The sequence below is a fragment of the Corvus cornix genome, chromosome 6, assembly GCF_000738735.6.
Source record: "Corvus cornix cornix isolate S_Up_H32 chromosome 6, ASM73873v5, whole genome shotgun sequence".
NCBI classification, from domain to species: domain Eukaryota; kingdom Metazoa; phylum Chordata; class Aves; order Passeriformes; family Corvidae; genus Corvus; species Corvus cornix.
Genome location: NC_046336.1, coordinates 29,222,152 through 29,239,382, shown reverse-complemented (window position 1 = coordinate 29,239,382; position 17,231 = coordinate 29,222,152). Strand labels below are relative to the sequence as shown.

At 39.5% G+C, this 17,231-nt stretch overlaps 1 protein-coding gene across 1 annotated transcript in view; it reads left to right on the top strand.

Annotated features, from left to right (window-relative positions):
• CCDC6 (coiled-coil domain containing 6) overlaps positions 1 to 12,975 on the top strand; it is a 51,250-nt gene extending 38,275 nt beyond the window's left edge. The window contains 3 exon segments of the mRNA XM_039553614.1: positions 1,230 to 1,330; positions 5,048 to 5,172; positions 7,486 to 12,975. Of these exon segments, the coding sequence (XP_039409548.1) occupies positions 1,230 to 1,330; positions 5,048 to 5,172; positions 7,486 to 7,677 (418 nt within the window). The 3' untranslated portion in view covers positions 7,678 to 12,975.
• Positions 12,976 to 17,231: the final 4,256 nt, after the last annotated feature.

Here is a 17,231-nt window from a genome sequence, read left to right as displayed (position 1 = left end):
GCTTGTTAATTCTGCATATCCTGGTTAAAAAGCAGCAAGATGCAGTATCCAAATATGTTTCAAATAGTTTATGAACAGACCTCAAAGTAGTGAGCTCCATCAAATAGGAGTAATTTTAATGCTGTTCCACGTTACTGGTTTTTTTCTATGATGGGGAATTAAATGCAGCTACTAAGAACTTGTGAGAACACAGTGGTAGAAGAGGAGACAAGTAAGAGTCAAAGGGCTATTAGGTAGCTAATTTTGCCTGCTGCTTTGCTGTGTCCAGTAAAGAGACACAGCTGAATCTAATAATATAAACCCACCTGCACTGATTTGCAGCCACATGGTGAGCAGGGGGGCGTCTAATCTAGAGAGTGACTGAAAAATCTAAGTGGAGAGTGCATGAGCAACTCAACCTGAGGCTGCCAGCCTAGTGCTGTGGGGAAAAAAACCCATAAAATCTCTTTTGAGATAAAAACAGTAAGTGGCAAGTAGGAGCAGTTGTTATTATTTTATCCTTTTATATAGCACTGGATATTTGTGAAGAAGCTTCACTACAGTCAGTGAATGAAGAACAAATAAATATCACTAAAATTATTACAGGTGGGGAAAAATGCTCTGCCTCAATTTCTGGTCTGTTCAGTTTATCATAGTCAAGAGTGGGAGGTGTCTTGCAACACAGCCTAAAAGTACCTTTAGTGAGACAGTCCTGGGTTGAAAGTGCCTCTTTAGTCCAGTGGCAAAAGACAGGATGAGCAAATACCTAAATGTTGAGACCAGAGGGGTTCAAATAGGAAACAGGACATGTTTTTAATGCTATGGCTGATCAGCTGTTGGAACAAATTATTAGTACTTTAATGATTTCTTCCCCCTTTTTCAGGATTTCAGATTAGTGCTGAATGCCTTTCTGGAAGATACACTCCAGCCAGCCAAGTTACTGAGTTCAATGTAGAAATGATGTGTGAAGTGCAAGAATGTAGAATGGGTCAGATTGGATGACATGGTTTATATCTGACCTTAATATGTACTATTCAATAATATGCAACTCGTATGGTGTTAACTGCAAATGCCTAAGATAAGTCCAGCTGTTTTCATGGAAGGTTAAGCCAGTGTCAGCAATGACAAGAGTTCCTGTCATGGCTTCCTAATGTGATTCTTATGGGAATTGAAAAAATCACAGTGAAACATTTAAAACATGGCACATTTTAAAAGGTTTGATCTAATTATTCTTTGCCTTTTTTTGTTAGATATTTTAATGAGATGTCTGCACAAGGATTAAGACCTCGCACTGTGTCCAGTCCTATCCCTTATACACCCTCACCAAGTTCTAGCAGACCTATATCACCTGGTAAATATTTAACCCAGTTTCTAAAATTATTGTATGCATCACATAGTAACATGCCCTATTAATATATTTAGGTCAGTAGCCTTTCAAAGCTAGTTTGGAGAAAAAATCCTGCATCATAAATGCAAGAATAGTTTTGCCTTAGGTGTCTTCTAGTGCAGCATGTTCTTGGATGGTTACCAGATATTCAGTATTTCAGATCTGTGGACAGATATTGAAGATCAGTTAAGTAGCTGTCACTTGAAGTTTATTTCTTTTTTGCTCTCTTTTTCTCTCTTGCTGTCTTTTTTTTTTCCCCTCTGTTCCCACACAAGTTGCACAACAGGACACATAATTTAAATGGATTTCTAGAGTTTGGGAAGAACTAGTTATGAGACTACTATTGTGCTCTGAGTCAAAACTTCTTAGAGCAGTGTTATCTTGAACATGTTGGAAAAAAGTCAATTTTCATTTTTCTTCAGTAGAGAAATGGCTTTTGTACTTCTACTGTTTTCTATTATTAAACAATAACTATAAAATTAAGAATTCCTGCCTCACATACTTTGTATAACAGAGGCAAACAAACCTTTTCTGAGTTTCTAATTACTGAATATATTTTAGGTCAAATGAAATGCATTTGTGTTACTAACACATTTATTGACTGAAATTTAAAATCCCTTAAAATTGCCCTTGGACATTCATTAGAAGTTGCTGGCAGTGGGTGTTTCATGGTGCTCACAAACACCTTGTACATAAAGAAGTGAATGGAGCGTGCCTGGCTTTCCCACATCCACCTCTATCACCTGCCAGACAGATGAGATGTGCTCTGTGTTGACACAAGGTGGGAATGAGACGTTTTATTACACAGGTCTGCTAGAACATATAAAATGTCTTTAGATCCTTTAATTTTCAAGGTTGACTGTGGTTTCTCAAAGGACTATAAATAGTTTTCACCCAGGTGTTGCACGTGTGAAAACCAGCTATGGCCGTAAGCCGTGTTCTGATGCTAGAGATGAGCAGTGTGACTATGAGTTTTCTGAAATGAGCCAAATGACTTGACTTCCAGTGTTTTGTAAGGCGTGTTACCAAGAAAATGATATATATTTTCTTATCCCTTTCTTGTAACTGTGTGTACAGAAGTGTAGTCGGCCAACAGCTGCTCTGGAGTAAGGACTGGGCGTTGGTGGTTCTGTGTGTGCGGCCTTTATGACAGTACAGTATCCAACTGCAGGTTGGATCTGCAGTCACACGGGGTTATAACTACAGCTCTGTGTGGGACAAATTACCTGCTGACTTACAGGCTTGCAGCTTACATTCCTTAGCCATGCACCCTGTTTAGATGCTGATGTGTCAGTGCAGAACTGTGTCAATTTATTCCTCCACTGAGACTGAAGCGCATTTCTTGTTCCCTGTGGACTTTACTTCCCATCAGTAGTTGATACAAGAGTGGTAATTTTATCCCACAGACAGGGGATGCTGAAAACACTGTGAAGCACAGCTGAAATGATAATTTCTAACAGAGTTCATGAGTTTGGAAATTCTGGTGTGGTAGATCTTCCAGGCTAGCTCGTCTGCAAAGGCAGCTGCATCAATCTCCTTTTCATCTGATTAATTAATACCAGTAGTTGGGAAGTTTCAGACTTTAGAAAAATAGAAGCAGCAGTTTGTTAGAGAGCTAATGAGATCAATAGGGAATTTTGTAGAGCTGTCTGGGATATATGGATGCAGTAATGGATGAAAACAAATAATTTTTGACAGTATTTTGTATCTAAAGTAGTACAGTAAGATGATGTCAAAAGTATCAGCACAGAATAATAAAACAGCTGTATGTTGCATCAGGTATTTGTATGACTTGGCATGTTTCATATGGGAAATTATGTCCCTTGATTTTGTGGAAACAGAATTTGTAACCAGTTAGAAATGCTATGGTTTCATATGGATAGCTGGTCAGGTTTAATGGATCAGATTTTTGCTTCTGAATCCCAGAGTCTTTTGTGCCTGCATGGCTTGGCATGCTACTTTTGAAGACTTTGAAGCTGAGATACTGCTGAAATTTTTAGCACCGTGCATGGAACTTTGAAGATAGTGTAATTACTGCTACTCCTAGACAGCTGGGGATTAGTTGTTCTAATTACCAGTTAGTCTTCAGTGTAGATAAACTGTTCTGTGCTTTGCAGCTAGGTTTGGGGCTGCAGAGATGAGCTACCCTGAATGTATGTACACTGCTCTGTTTTTGCTTATTTGACTGCCAAGTAGACTTGCATTTGTCAAGCTTGTGGAGCTGGATTATCCCAAAGGAGTTCAAAATTGTCATGTTACAAAGGTGGCTCTGTTTTGCCCATTATTGCTAGGCTTTTACCTTTGACTGGCTGCCATGTCACTTCCCTGGACATTGACTTGTTTCTATCCTTGTGCTAGCTGACAAAAGTGCTTACATATAAAACATGTGCTCTACAGATAATTAGATTGTGTAGCCAAAAGGCAGATTAATTTTGTTGTTATTCTTGTAGTGGCAGGGATTCTAGTGGAGTAACTCGTAATTTGCACCAGACATACACTGAGGCTGTAACAGAACCAAACAGAACTGAAAGAAGCAAGGGGAGTCTGAATGACTTCATTAGTGATCTGAGGGTTGGTCTGTTTTCTCCCCAAGATCTCGTCTCATCTCTTTTAGGCAGAGACACAGATGTGTGTAGTCAGGGGTGATGCTGGGTGTTGGTGCAGGGACACTGTTCTGTATTGGTTTAGTGTTGAAGTGTGAAAACTGTTAAATCCAGTGTGGTGTCATAAAAGTTTAATATGCCTTCAGAAGTGTTTTTCAGTCATTATTCTCCAAAGCAGTTGCTTGAGTCTAATTGTAAACAGCTGAGAAAAGTCCTGTCTCCTTCCTTATGATATTTTTGTCAGAAAGCAGAAAGAAGCAAAAGGTTTTGGAAAATGTGCTCTTTTGAGAAACTTGAAATGTTCAATACACTTTAAGGTCTGAACTTGAAGCATTTGGCAGTTGCTGTTTCAGTTTACCTTGGTTAAATAGAGCTATATGGGAACTCTGCATTTTTATAATTGAGTTCTTACAGGAAGGGAATATTTAGATGAAAGAATTAGATATTTGCAGTTTTGAATAATAGGCTTTCCTTAATATAAAACAAGTTGTAATTTTAAATGTTATTTGCTAGCCTAGTCCAGTTAGTAACATTTCCTTCCCAGCATGTTTTAATTTCCCATCCCCAAAGGTCTTTAAAATGCTGAGGCTGAAAAGGAGGAACCCTCGGTGCAGATCTGGTATGCCTTGGAGGAGCCACCTACATCCAGTTTTTTTGTGGAACCTCGTTGTGGCCCAGTGCCAGATGGCTTCTCCAGGCACAACCTCTTTGCTTCTTCAGACTATATGTAGTTCAGGGAGCCATTTCCTCTCTGGAGAAGTGGAAGGCTGAATAGAAATACTTACAGACTAGAACTAAGCTACCGTGGGAGCCTCAGACCATTTATCTTAAGTGAAAAGTTATGTTTAACACTGTGTAATGTATGTTTGAAATGTATGGTAGTATGCTACAGGAAAAGAAAATAAATTTGCATCACACTTCTCAGTACAATTAGTATTTTCTAGATGTCTAATCTGCAGCATTTACCAGTTTTTAGACTATCACTGATTCAGAACCAAAAAATCTAAAAAAACCCCACACACTTCAGTTTCTAATACCAAACGAGAATGTTGATGTTGCCTTGTTTTACCAATTTTAGGTCTGTCATATGCAAGTCACACAGTTGGTTTCACACCACCAACTTCACTGACTAGAGCTGGAATGTCTTACTACAATTCCCCAGGCCTTCATGTGCAACATATGGGACCATCCCATGGTATTACAGTAAGTATTTAAAATAGTAAATACTTGTTACCAATATAGTTTGTTTTTTGGAAGTTATGATTGGTTTTCCTTAAGCTTTTTTACAAAACATTTTTGTAAATGTTTGTTTTTGTCTCCTTACTCCAAGACATCTATTGCTGCTTTCTTCAACCCTGATTTTCCTCTTCACCCCTCAGAAACTGATTCTTTTTGGAGAACCTTGTTTTCTGCAAAAGAATAGGATGTATTATCATCTTAAGGACAGTAATAGGTATCATCTTATGGATCAGCAGGCAGGGTGTGAAAAGTGATGTTCTAAGCTACTAAGCCTATCCCAGGAAGTAAAAACATTGCTTTCATTTTTCTCCTAGTCTCCACCATCTGACGGATGAGTCATCTGAGGTTGCTTCAAGCTCAGGTTTTCTTCAGGATGACACACAATGCTACCATCATGTCACTGTAACAGGCAGTTAACTCTTATTTTCTATTCTCATTGGCAAAGAAGAAAGTTAATATAAACATTTGTTAGGGCAATTTCTCATATCTTTCAACTGAATTTATTTCCTTTTTACCTGCGATGTTTGATGCATTTCCGCTTCATCGTGTTTCTTCTAAATATTTGTGGAGTTTATTGAGCAAACAGAGCTTAAATATTAACCATTTGGCAAAATACCTTATGGTTGTTGTATCAAGACCATTTTGATTTTTCTCGGCAGGTATGGTAGTATGTAAATATTCTTCAAGGTTTCCGCTTATATTTGTCATTCTCAGATGTAAAAGAGTATTTTGATAGAATTTTTAGTCCAATGGTAAAAGATAGCTGCTTCTGGTTTAGGTGAGTGTGCAATGGTAATTGTTACAATCTCCCTGAGGAAAGGTGGGTGGAAACACTATAATGGTAGGTAGAACAGAAAGGAAGCTGGAGCTCAGCAGGAAGGTAGAATTCTGGTTGGGGTTCAGCCTGTGGCTGTGTGTCACATGAGTTAGTCACAGGAAGATCTTTATGCTTCTGGAAAACATGGAAACTAATTCTATAAATGAGTTTTTCAAGGAACTTGCTCTGTTCGGTCCCTGTGAAATACTACTCTTTCTGCAACTGTAAATGAATTGAGTCATCATGAAAAAGCTCATCTTCACGACAAAATACTGATTGTTCAGAGAAAGGTGTCGACCAGCAGCTCTTGGCTTTGTCTCAATGCTGATACCAGGTCCCCTTACATTATTAGATGCATGCAAATGCAGTAAATGATATTAAGTGTTTCAGAGGCATCAGTCAGTTGTCAAGAATCCCTTGGATTTTGCATAGAACTTGAATCTATTGTACATAGTTGTTCAGAAAAATAGATACAATATATTTGATTTACTAAACTGCAGTTTCATTCTTGACTCTTCATTTTTCATCTCCGTTACAGAATAAATTTGACTTTACCTTTAGTACATTTGGTATAGAGCTGTAATCATGCTTTTCCCCAGAGCTGGCCACCTGTGGTTGATAAGTAATTATGGGTGGGTGGTTTGTCTTGCCATGAGGTTCTTGATTAATGCTAATTGGATTGGTAAGTAATAAGCGTTTTTATTTCAAAAGTGCAGAAGTTAGTGTTGTGCAGTATAATTTATATTTTTGCATTGTTAACATTAAAGGTCATCCTTCCCCTCCTGCCCCCCAATTTGTAAAGATAAAGTGGGGTTTAAATCTTTCTGTTTAAATGTACCAGTTGTTGAAAATCTGTGGTTTCTGTTCAGGGGGTCTCTCTAACAAATGCTTCACTCCTGCAGCTTAAAGGGTTGTAATATTCTTTTGTTCTCCAAAGAGCAACTTGTATTATGCTTTGGTTTTGCTCCAGTGTGTGGGCTAGAGCTTCTGGGTGGAGTCTGATGTTCAAAACATTCCCACCCACGCTCAGGTACCACATACTTGAACCTTATGTGCCAGCAGCATGAAGTTAAAGGTTCATCAGCACCTACTGGTTAGGCAAGCACAGCTGGGAGGTGCTGTGCCTGCAGCATCTCATTTCTTTTTAGGTTGCTGGTCATCATGGGTAAACATATCTGCAGGACGTCTTGTGCTCATTTCCTGCAAGCTAACAGGAAGGAGTGCATGTTCTCTTTGATGTCAAGAGTACTTCCCCTTTCCTTTGCTACTCCATTTCAGAGGAACATTTATTTTATGTAGAAGTTGTATTGTGACTCCTGCAATGTTTTGAAATTTCTTCTTCCCACATAATTGTTCAGACTTTTTTGTGTGATTTTTTTTGTCCTTTGCCAAGATTAGAGGACTTTCACCTAACATTGTTGAGGAGTGTGTTAAACATAATTTCAATATTTGTTCTGCAGAGGCCTTCACCACGAAGAAGTAACAGCCCTGACAAATTTAAACGTCCCACTCCTCCTCCTTCTCCAAACACGCAGACCCCCGTGCAGCCACCTCCGCCACCACCTCCACCTCCTGTGCAACCTCCGGGCCAACCCGCAGCGTCGCAGGCAGCCAATTTTCAACATTCAGTGCATCCCTCCTCTCAGCCTTAGTGCATGTGCTCAGCAGTCTCTATGTCAGAAGTGGACTCATAACACGGAGCAGTTTACTAAAAGCCAAAGGCTTACTTGGCATATTTGGATTTGACTTATTTGCACTGAGGTTATATAGGCTTCACTGTTAATTGTGTTGTAAACGTTTGTATAAAATGCAGCCAGTGTTGTGGGTCTACAACACTAACTTAACAAAGTTTTCCATCAGTGTTTACTTGAACTACATGTATGTCCATTCTCTGGCTGGAACATTTGCTACTCTGTTTGGTAATACGGCATTATGTCGTTTTGCTTGGCTCCAAAGCTTCATTTTCCTGGCTTTTAGGTTTGTAAAATTAAAGGGATACCTTTTTATATTTTTTCATGACAATTTGCAGAAAATGAAAGGCACGATGGGCTACATCATAAATTCTGAAATATTATGTTGTTTACCAAGCTTATGGAAAATCAGCACTATGTTTCAGTCATTTAAAATATCAGCTTCTAGTGCAGAAGTGAGTCAGACACCCTAATCAGTGCCCAAGACACCAACTCTATGGTATTACATAGCAAATAAGATTAATTCACAGAGGACACATCCATATTTCTCCTGTTTAGAAGCACCTCAAATGTATGGTACAGGACTTTACACTGAGGGAACTGGCTTGTTGGAGTCTGTGGAATGTACAATTCGTGGCCCTTAAGATTTGATGATGTCACTTGACATTTCTGTTAACCTGTAAGCTGCCCATACCGTGTGCCCTGTCACAGTGACTGTTGGGAAGTGTGGTCCTGCCCACAGGTTACTGAGAGCTGATTCAAGTGTGTGCTCTTGGATTTTTTTGCTGCAGAAGGCAATGTGATTGTAGAGAACAACTGATGATAATTTCTTTCTTGTTAAAATATATTCATTGTGATTCCCCTGAAGCAAAGTTTGAACAGGTATTTTAAATGTTCAAAAGTCTGTTAGAAAATGAGATGAGCATAGAGGAGTATATTGGCGTAACAGCCAAAACTTTGTATTGCTTGGTAGAAACAGAGTACAAGAAAGTAGCACAACATGGCACTAATGAATGCTTATTTAGCAGCCTAAGCCGGTACAATGTATAAAGAAATGTATTCTGAATACATTCTTTCCATTCATTTAGCACAAATAAATTGGTTTCACTTTGCAGTGGAACAAAGTGTCACTTCTTGATATTGACATCTTACTCGGTTACATTTTTCCTGAGGTTTATATATTATTGATAATTTTAAATGGTTTACCTCATATATATGGATATGTGGGCCATGGAAAATGACAAGAGAATGTTTATTTTATGAGAATATGTATCTGGCTATAATCAGAGCAGAACATGAGTAATTTATCTTTTGTTTACAAAAGTTTGTTTGACATGCCTAATGCTTTATTAAGGACATTTTTAAGAAGGAAGTACAGCATTCTGGTAGTATACTAACACTTGTACATATATTGTCATTTTTGCCGCTCACCTATTCAGTCAGAATTGCAAACTGAAAATCTTTATGAAAATAGTGCTCTAAATCAAAGTTGTAAGTTAAAATAATGTTGTAAAATGTTCTGCTTAAGGCAAAATTAGAATTTCTTCACTGTAGTTATGTAGTTTCAGCTCTGAGAGAATTTAGAGAAATGCATATATAGTCTATTACACTTCTTAAACCAATATGGGATCAAGTGCATTATCAAATTACATTAATTATGGTAGTGACTCTCTAGTTAAGTGATTCTCAAGATTGTGGCAGACCTAAAATTTGACCGGTGCTTCCATTTGAAAATAATTGACCATAGCAGATGCTCAGCTTTCCGTAGAGGAAACTCCGCTGTGAGCATTATAATTAAACAGAGCTCCTGAATCAGTGATAGGATTGTGTGGGAGAAAGTGACAGGTAGTCCGAGGTGGGACTAAGGTCAAGACAGGATCAGCTCAGTTTGATGCTTGTCCTTTTGTAAACATAAGACGAAGAAAAAAATATATTCTTTATTAAGCAGGATTCCAGCTCAAGTATCCCAGAATTTGAAATTGTGCCCTCCTTTCTGAAGTGCTTTGAGATCCTTGGATGTACGGCTCTACAGAGGGCAATCTCATGGTGGTGGTAGCACAAACGTGAGTGGAAAGGGAAGAGCCTTTGACAGTGTTTTAAGATCTCAAAATGAAAAATTGCCTAGAATAATTTACATTTGAAGCATATTCCAAAACTGAATTTGCATAACCCAAGTTCAGCTGCTGTTATAAAGTGTCTTAGAGAACTCTCCTTACTGTTCCAGTGGGACTGTTACCAGAAGAAAGTAAAGAACTGACAAATGTATACTAAACCTTGAAAGTGTAACAAGGCGCTAAGTTGGCCTTACTGAACTGAGAACGTTGAACAAACGTTTGCTTGCAATCAGAAGTGTTAAACTCTATTTGTAGACTTTTTGAATAAGATGAGAAATTGTGCACAACCATCTCCTAATAAATGTAAATGAATTTTCAGTTTTCCTTGTGAATGATAGTCATGAATTATGATTCTGCAGCTGCGATTTTATCAGATCTATAGACTGGAGAAACTCACTTGACAGTGAGGTCCAGCTCACTATGAGGGCTTAAGTGCTTTGTTTCTCTCAGAAGCACCTGGGTGGGTTTCTGTCATCCTTTTCATCACTAATGCCTCTCAGTTGCACACTGCATTGTCACTAGTTGTGTAGGGCCACAGAAGCAATTTTTAGCTGTGTGTGGAGCATTTTGTGAGCGTACCCCTTTACAGCTAAAGATTAAAAAAAGAAAAAAAATCTACCTTTTAGCTGTTTCACCAGTGCTTTCCTCTCTGACAATCAAGCAGCTTTCTTTTTGTATTTTCTCTCAAGGGATCTGGCTTGGACACTGGAATGCAGCTGATACTCTGTAGAACATTAAGAGTTTACTTTAGCCACGATTTGTTCCACGGAAGTTCTTTGGAAGAAGATGTGGGACTGTTTGGAGATAGTCTTGCAGCCAAAAGCCAGATAAGACTCTTTTAATTACATGTACTCTTCTGAGAGCATATTCCCAAGGGCAGAAAGTACATCAAGAGTTCTTCCAGAAAGTGTTAGTGCTTTTCTGTTGGCAATCACTGTACTGGAGCTGAGCAGAACAGGATTCCTTTTCTGTTAAAATGTTTTCATTTAGGAATCCAGCTGCCTGGGTGGAATCCCTGTGCACTTCAGCTGAATGAAAAATGCAGTCTTGGAAGCAATGAAAACGAGAGAATGCTTCCTGGGATCTGTGCGAGTTGCACCTCTGACAGGAGAGTATATGGACTCTGTATATTTTGTTAAATAAATGGAAACTGATCATGGAGACAAATAAAAGCCTTGAGTAGTTTGTCAGTCAAAGAAACACAGTCTCTCATCCTCAGTATCGATTTTTGCTTACTAAGAGGATGCAGCCAGGGACCTTGATTAAATTTTACACTGTTTTTTCTGATCCTAATGCTTAGTTTTACAAGCAGTACAAGTTCTAATGCTGTTCAACTCTTTCTGATGTTTCCTTTTTTTTCAGTCATGGCAGTCTATTTCTTTTTGATCCTTGGGAGTCTACAGAGCATGGACTATGCAGAGCATATTTCTCCAGTTCAAGCCATCTCATAAGAAACCAGAAGGTTTATGAGTGTAAGCTATAAAACTATAATACATGCATATGTTACAACAACCTCCTTGAGAGGAAAGATCTCTTGTCTTGAAGAGGGGGTAAACAGAGCCCCTAAATACCAAATGGACTATATCCATAGAGACAATCTGGTTTCCTCAGTTCCCTGAGAAGCTGAATTCCTCTCCCAGGGTTTTGGTTTTTTATTTGGATTAAGGTTCTTAAAATTTTAGATTATTTAGAATTCCACATCTCACTATAATAAGTACTCAGGATCCTTCATGTTCCTTTTGGGTTACAACCATTAGTCCCAGTACAAGCAGAGGTTGTGTCAATGCCACTTGTAGACAGGAGGAAGTCACTGAATATGCCAGACCGTGGCCTTTACGATGCAGTTAAAGTGGGAGTGTGTGCTCATATAATGATTTATTTTTCTAAGCAGCTGGTTTGGGATTAGAGGTGTATCCTGAAGAGGAGATAAACTGTGGAGTTTGGTGCTGATTACAGACAGCTGCTGCTACTTTAGGGAGACGAGTGCTTGTGCCTGTTCCACTAGTTGGGCTCCAAAGAAAAGTACTACCTCATCTTTCAGTTGGGATAATGTGGCCACAGGGTCAGCAGAAATGTTGTAGCTGTGTTAGGTTTCGTTCTGCATGTAGTACCTGGGTGGGAGCCTTTCCTCGCTGGAGTGGGGCTCCAGGGATTATAAAGCTTTTGTAGAGGAGGAGTGAAGAGTTAGGACAGATGGCTGAGGGTTGAGTTTGTGAAAATTGTATCCCTGTAGTAAATTGCTGCTCAGAGTGCTCCTTGCCTAGGCCCGGGGATTGCCTGTACTAAAACTATTTTTGGGGGGCCTTTTTTTTGGTGTGATTTCCTTTGAAAAAATGCTGTGTTGCAGTTCTTTAAGTTCATGGCATTGGTATCTAATTAAAATACAACAAAACCAAAAAACCACAAAAGGCATTTCCCCTTTCCACAGAGATATTGGAAGTAGTCTTCTATGTGCAAAGGTGGGTTTTCTCATGATAAAACTTAATGCTGTATCTATAAACTGAGATGTTTTATTCTAGTGGTAAAACCTAAGCTGTCCAAGGCACTTTAGTTTGTGATTGCTGACTTTTGTTTTGGCAGGTGTTTCAGATGAAATCTAAGCCTCCTGTGGAGGAAGAAAAAAATCACCTGACAGCTGTAGACTGTTCCTTTCCTGCAGAAATACAGCAATTTCCTCAAATGCAAGTGGAACAAGCATCCTTGAGCTTTTCTGAAACTTATATTTAATTTCAGTACCTTGGTGATTGCTCTTGTATATTTAGAGAATCGATGAAGCCTCATTATAGGTTGGTTGGGTGTCTAGCTGGTTGTTCCTATGTTTTTCTGATCCTAGGGAAGGAAGCCTGTTTGAATTTGGATCAAACAATGGCCAGAGTGCAGATTTGTTGAGCATGAATCCAGGTGGTGACTTTAAGAGCGTTACACTGTGTTGGTGTGGATCAGAGCTTATTGTAAGAACCTCAGATATAAAGAAGTTTTTTTCTTTAGCAGGTTACATTTTATTCCTGTACTAGCTGTATTATTGCTTTTTTGTATATCTCAAGGTGTTTACATATATTTGTAATTGTTACAATGTGTCTGTAATCAAGCTCATCTGTGCCTTCATGCAGACTTCCAATAAACACTTGATTTTTTTTTGTATTTACTCGTATGGAAGACTACTGGGTGGATGTATATTTCCTTCTCTCTGTTAGCCTGTCATCACTGGGAAAAAGAGGAAGAAAAATGAGAACTGGGGTCAGAGAAAGATACGTGTTTGTCTTTGTTTTTGCTGTCTTTGATTCTAGTTGAGCCATTCCTGTTTCAATGTCCGAGTGTGTAACCTGGGGAATAACCTGTTCACATAATAAAGTTTGCATAGGAGGTGCTCCTCACTTTGAATTAGGTGGAGATTCAAAGTACAATGCATGCTTGACTCCATCAGTTTTGCTTCTGTCTTGGAAGAATGTAGCTATATTTCTTAAATTATTATTGTGGGGAAATTCCAGAGTACTTGTCTGAATTAAACACGTCTGTTTAACCTCTAACAGCTGCCTTCCATGAGGGTTCAGGCTTTTTATTGCCACAGCAAAAACCTCCAGTATTTTTGGTCTTTTTACCTTGAGGGTACTTTTCCTTGGGAGGGTGGAAGGGGTTAGGAAAAGAACAGTTTCATCTTTTTACCATTTTTTCTCAGTTCATAGGAACTGAGAAATGTATAGAGATGTATATTTGTACAAAGTTATAGAAAAGCATCCTATGTGTTCTGAGTCAAAAGCAGTATATGGTAGGACAGCTGTTTTTCTAATCTGGTATCAACTGTGAGAAAGAGAGAAGGCAAAAAATGTTTCCTTGCCTATGCTAAGGGGTGTGCTGTCTATTCTGTAGCTGAGAAAAGAGTGCTTTTGCTATTCCTTTGTAGTAGTAAAGGTCATGGGATCAGGTGCTCTTTTTCAGCTTTTCTTGTTTGTCTTGTAATCACACCTGATTGTTCAATTAAGTCATTCTATGATTGATGGATTCAGTTATTTCCTATTAAGAATCCACCATAATTTTTGCTGTTTTGACATATTTTCTTACTAAAACTTTAATCAGTTATTATACTTAATGATTTTAAAGCATGAACCAGTTGTAAACTTTAAATTGTATGTATTTGTGTAAATTCTGTGAGTACTTTGTTGTGCCATCCCTTTTGATGTTTCTGATTTTGTCACATTTTTATTGTGTGCTTTCATTTGTCAGCTTAGCACAGAGCTCACCTGTGATATACTCAGTAGCTTTTCTAAGTATTACTTGCTGTATCTGGCTGTTTTGCCAGGTTTCTGGGGTTAGATCTGAAAGTCTCAGCGATACTTAAACTTATCCTGTATTCAGTGTCTTGAGTGTTGCTAAACTTGTTGGTTGAATCCACTTGTGTCTGTCTTGCTCAGCTGCCACTCTGGCCTCTCTGTGACTGCTGCTCTGCTCAAGTCAGCACAGGCCTCAGCCTGCAGTGGAAAGCATGCTCTTCCACTCTGACCAGTAAAATCCTTCTATTCTGATCGCTGCAAATTCCTGGGTGCCAGGCCATGGGTGTATTTCAGCGAATGCTAACCTAGCTGATCCGTCTTACTCTGTTCTTGGAACACAGGCAGTGTTTCTTAAAAGGCCTTTATTCTCCTCACTCCCTGCTGCAAATGCTGAGCAAGCAGTTGTCCTGCCTGTCCGTGACTGCCATGGCTGATGGGTCTGTGGACTGGGGGAATGAGCTGTGCTGATGCCGTCTGTCTTTGTGCATGTCCTTTGTTTTCTGATGTTTGTCTGAACAGAAATGAGCCACTTGGGCACTTTCAGAAGAGCAGAAGAAAAGGGAAAGATGATACATGTGATTGGTTTAAATGTAGGTTGCCTTGTCCAGATCCTCTCCCCTTTAGATGGTTCTTTTTTATTTCTTCTAGTGCTTGTACCCCTTTATAAAGGAAAGCATGTTCCCAGCATTGCATGGGTTAACTTAGAAATCCTGGTAAACTGCTGAGAGTGAGAGAAAGAACGATGCATTTCATGGCAAGCAATTTTAATAAGCCTAATCCTTGCTGAATGTAAAGGTGCTGGCTTGGACATCAGTCTGTTTCACGTGCTTTTGAGGCCATTCCATACCTTTCAAAGCACACAGTGCAGCCATCCTACAGAAGCAAGAAGAGGTTGAAGTCAGTCCTGCATTTCCCGGGTGGAGACTCAAGGTATGTATAAAGACTGTTAGTTCACTTGGATGCAGAAAACACTATTTTTGCGCCTCAGGACTGTGGATGAGTCCTCTGTGTTCCAAATCCTGTGTATTAGTGAAAATGCTCTGCACCACGTTCTGTACTTTTTTTCTCTTAAGCCTTGAACATAGCCTGGCTTGTGAATTTAATGAACCCAGAACAGGGATCTGTGGGAGTCTCAAGTATCTGTGGTGTGACCATCTGGCACTTTTGGGGCTGAACTTAGGAAGTATACACTGCTACCTCCTTTCTCCCTCAGTCCCTATAGTCACACTCTGGCTTTCTTCCTGTTGCTGAAGGCCCCCTCGATCTGGTGTGCAAAAGCAGTGTTGTGAGCTGGGCTCTTGCCATTCTGGATCTGAGTGCTTTTTGACAGTGCTGAATGAAACAGGTTGTACTTCTGTAGTGAATTTTAACACTATCTTGGCTGTCAACAGCAAAAAATAAATGGAGAGGAGGTCAAAAATAAATGCTTCTATCTTTCTGCCTTGAGATGGGAATTTTAGATCTGCTGTGATGACTTTGTTTTTCCACACTTCCTAAAAATCATCCTGAGTTTTCTGTACCTCTTCAACACTGATACCTACTTCTGCTTATTTCTTAGCAGGGGAAAGAATTAAAACTAGTAACATGAAGCAGTTTTGCAGTTCAGCTGTGACTGATGCCTGACTTTATTTGGAATATGCAGATTGCTAATCTGCATCACCAAATTAGGCAAATTGTTTTGGATCACTTGTATGTGAATTTTTGCACTTGTTTTGTTATGAAAAACACTGGATGGTTATTGGAAAGATACAAAGCTATTGGAAAGTGTCCAAGGGAGAGCTGTGAAGGTGGTGAGCACCCTAGAGGAGGCCATGCCAGGAGCAGGGCTCAGGTCCCTTGGTCTGTTCAGCCTGGAGGAGACTGAGGGGAGACCTCACTGCAGTCACAACTTCCTCGTGAGGGGAAGAGGAGGGGCAGGCACTGATCTCTGCTCTGTGGTGACAGTGACAGGAGCCGAGGCGATGGCCTGAAGCTGAGTTAGGGGAGATTTAGGTTGGATGTTAAGAAAAGTTTCTTCCCCCAGAGAGTGGTCAGGCACTGAACAGGCTCTCCAGGGCAGTGGTCACAGCCCCCAGCCTGACAAAGTTGAAAAAATGCTTGAACAATGTTCTTGAGCACAGGATGTGATTCTTGGGGTGTCCTGTGCAGGGCCAGGAGTTGGACTTGATCCTTGTGGGTCCCTTCCAACTCAGAATATGCTATGATTCTAAATATATGTATTTTTTTAAATAACTGCCCTCTGGGTGTTGTTCTTCCTCTTCCAGGGTACCTGCCTGCCGTGGGGCAGTGGCACCATGCTCAGTTACCCCAAGGTACCCACAGGGTGGATCCGAAGCTGTGGGTGGAGCAGTGTAATGGGGCCTCCTTCCATCCCCACTTGTAGCTGAGTGTGGGTAAGGTGGAAACTGGAGCAAGCTTGGCAGTAGAGAAATTAAGCTCCTAATATGATGAAATCTCCAGCTGCAGTGGTATATATTTGCAAAATCTTGACTTCCACAGAAACTGTAGCTAGAAATTAGTTTCTGTAGATGAATGATTAAAGTGATTGCAGCTTTTAAACTTAGTATCCTCTGTGTTGCTTTTGGTCACTGGGACATGGTTCTGTATCATTTTAAAGTTGTTTAGTCACTTTTCCTGCGCCCAGATTTTTATACCGCAGACATAGAGACCCAGTAATTCTCGTAAGTTTTATTTAAAATATTTTCTTGGGTTTTCTGTCCAAAACAAGTGTTAGCCATGACAACGTACCAAGGCATTAAACCTGTTAAAAATTACTGCATTCCTCATACTATTAAGGAACTCAAGGATTAGTCTGGCTGTTGTCTTGCGTGTTAATGAAGCATTTTTAATGCTGTTAGTTTCTGAAGGTAATTGAGGGGTTTCAAGTTAACTGTTTCATATTTTGAAAAGACAGTTTCTTTTAAAAACTTCTGTCTGGACTACAGCATCCCCTACTATTAAATATATATGTATTGACACCATGCAACTGAAATTAATGTCTGAATTAAGAGGGGAACCTATCTTTTCAGATTAACCATTCCAAGAACTTCCCAGAGATGCTCCCAGGAATTCTGTGCCCTTGTTGCAGTAGTCTCCCTGATTTAAGGGGCAATTTATTGCAAGAACAATTTGT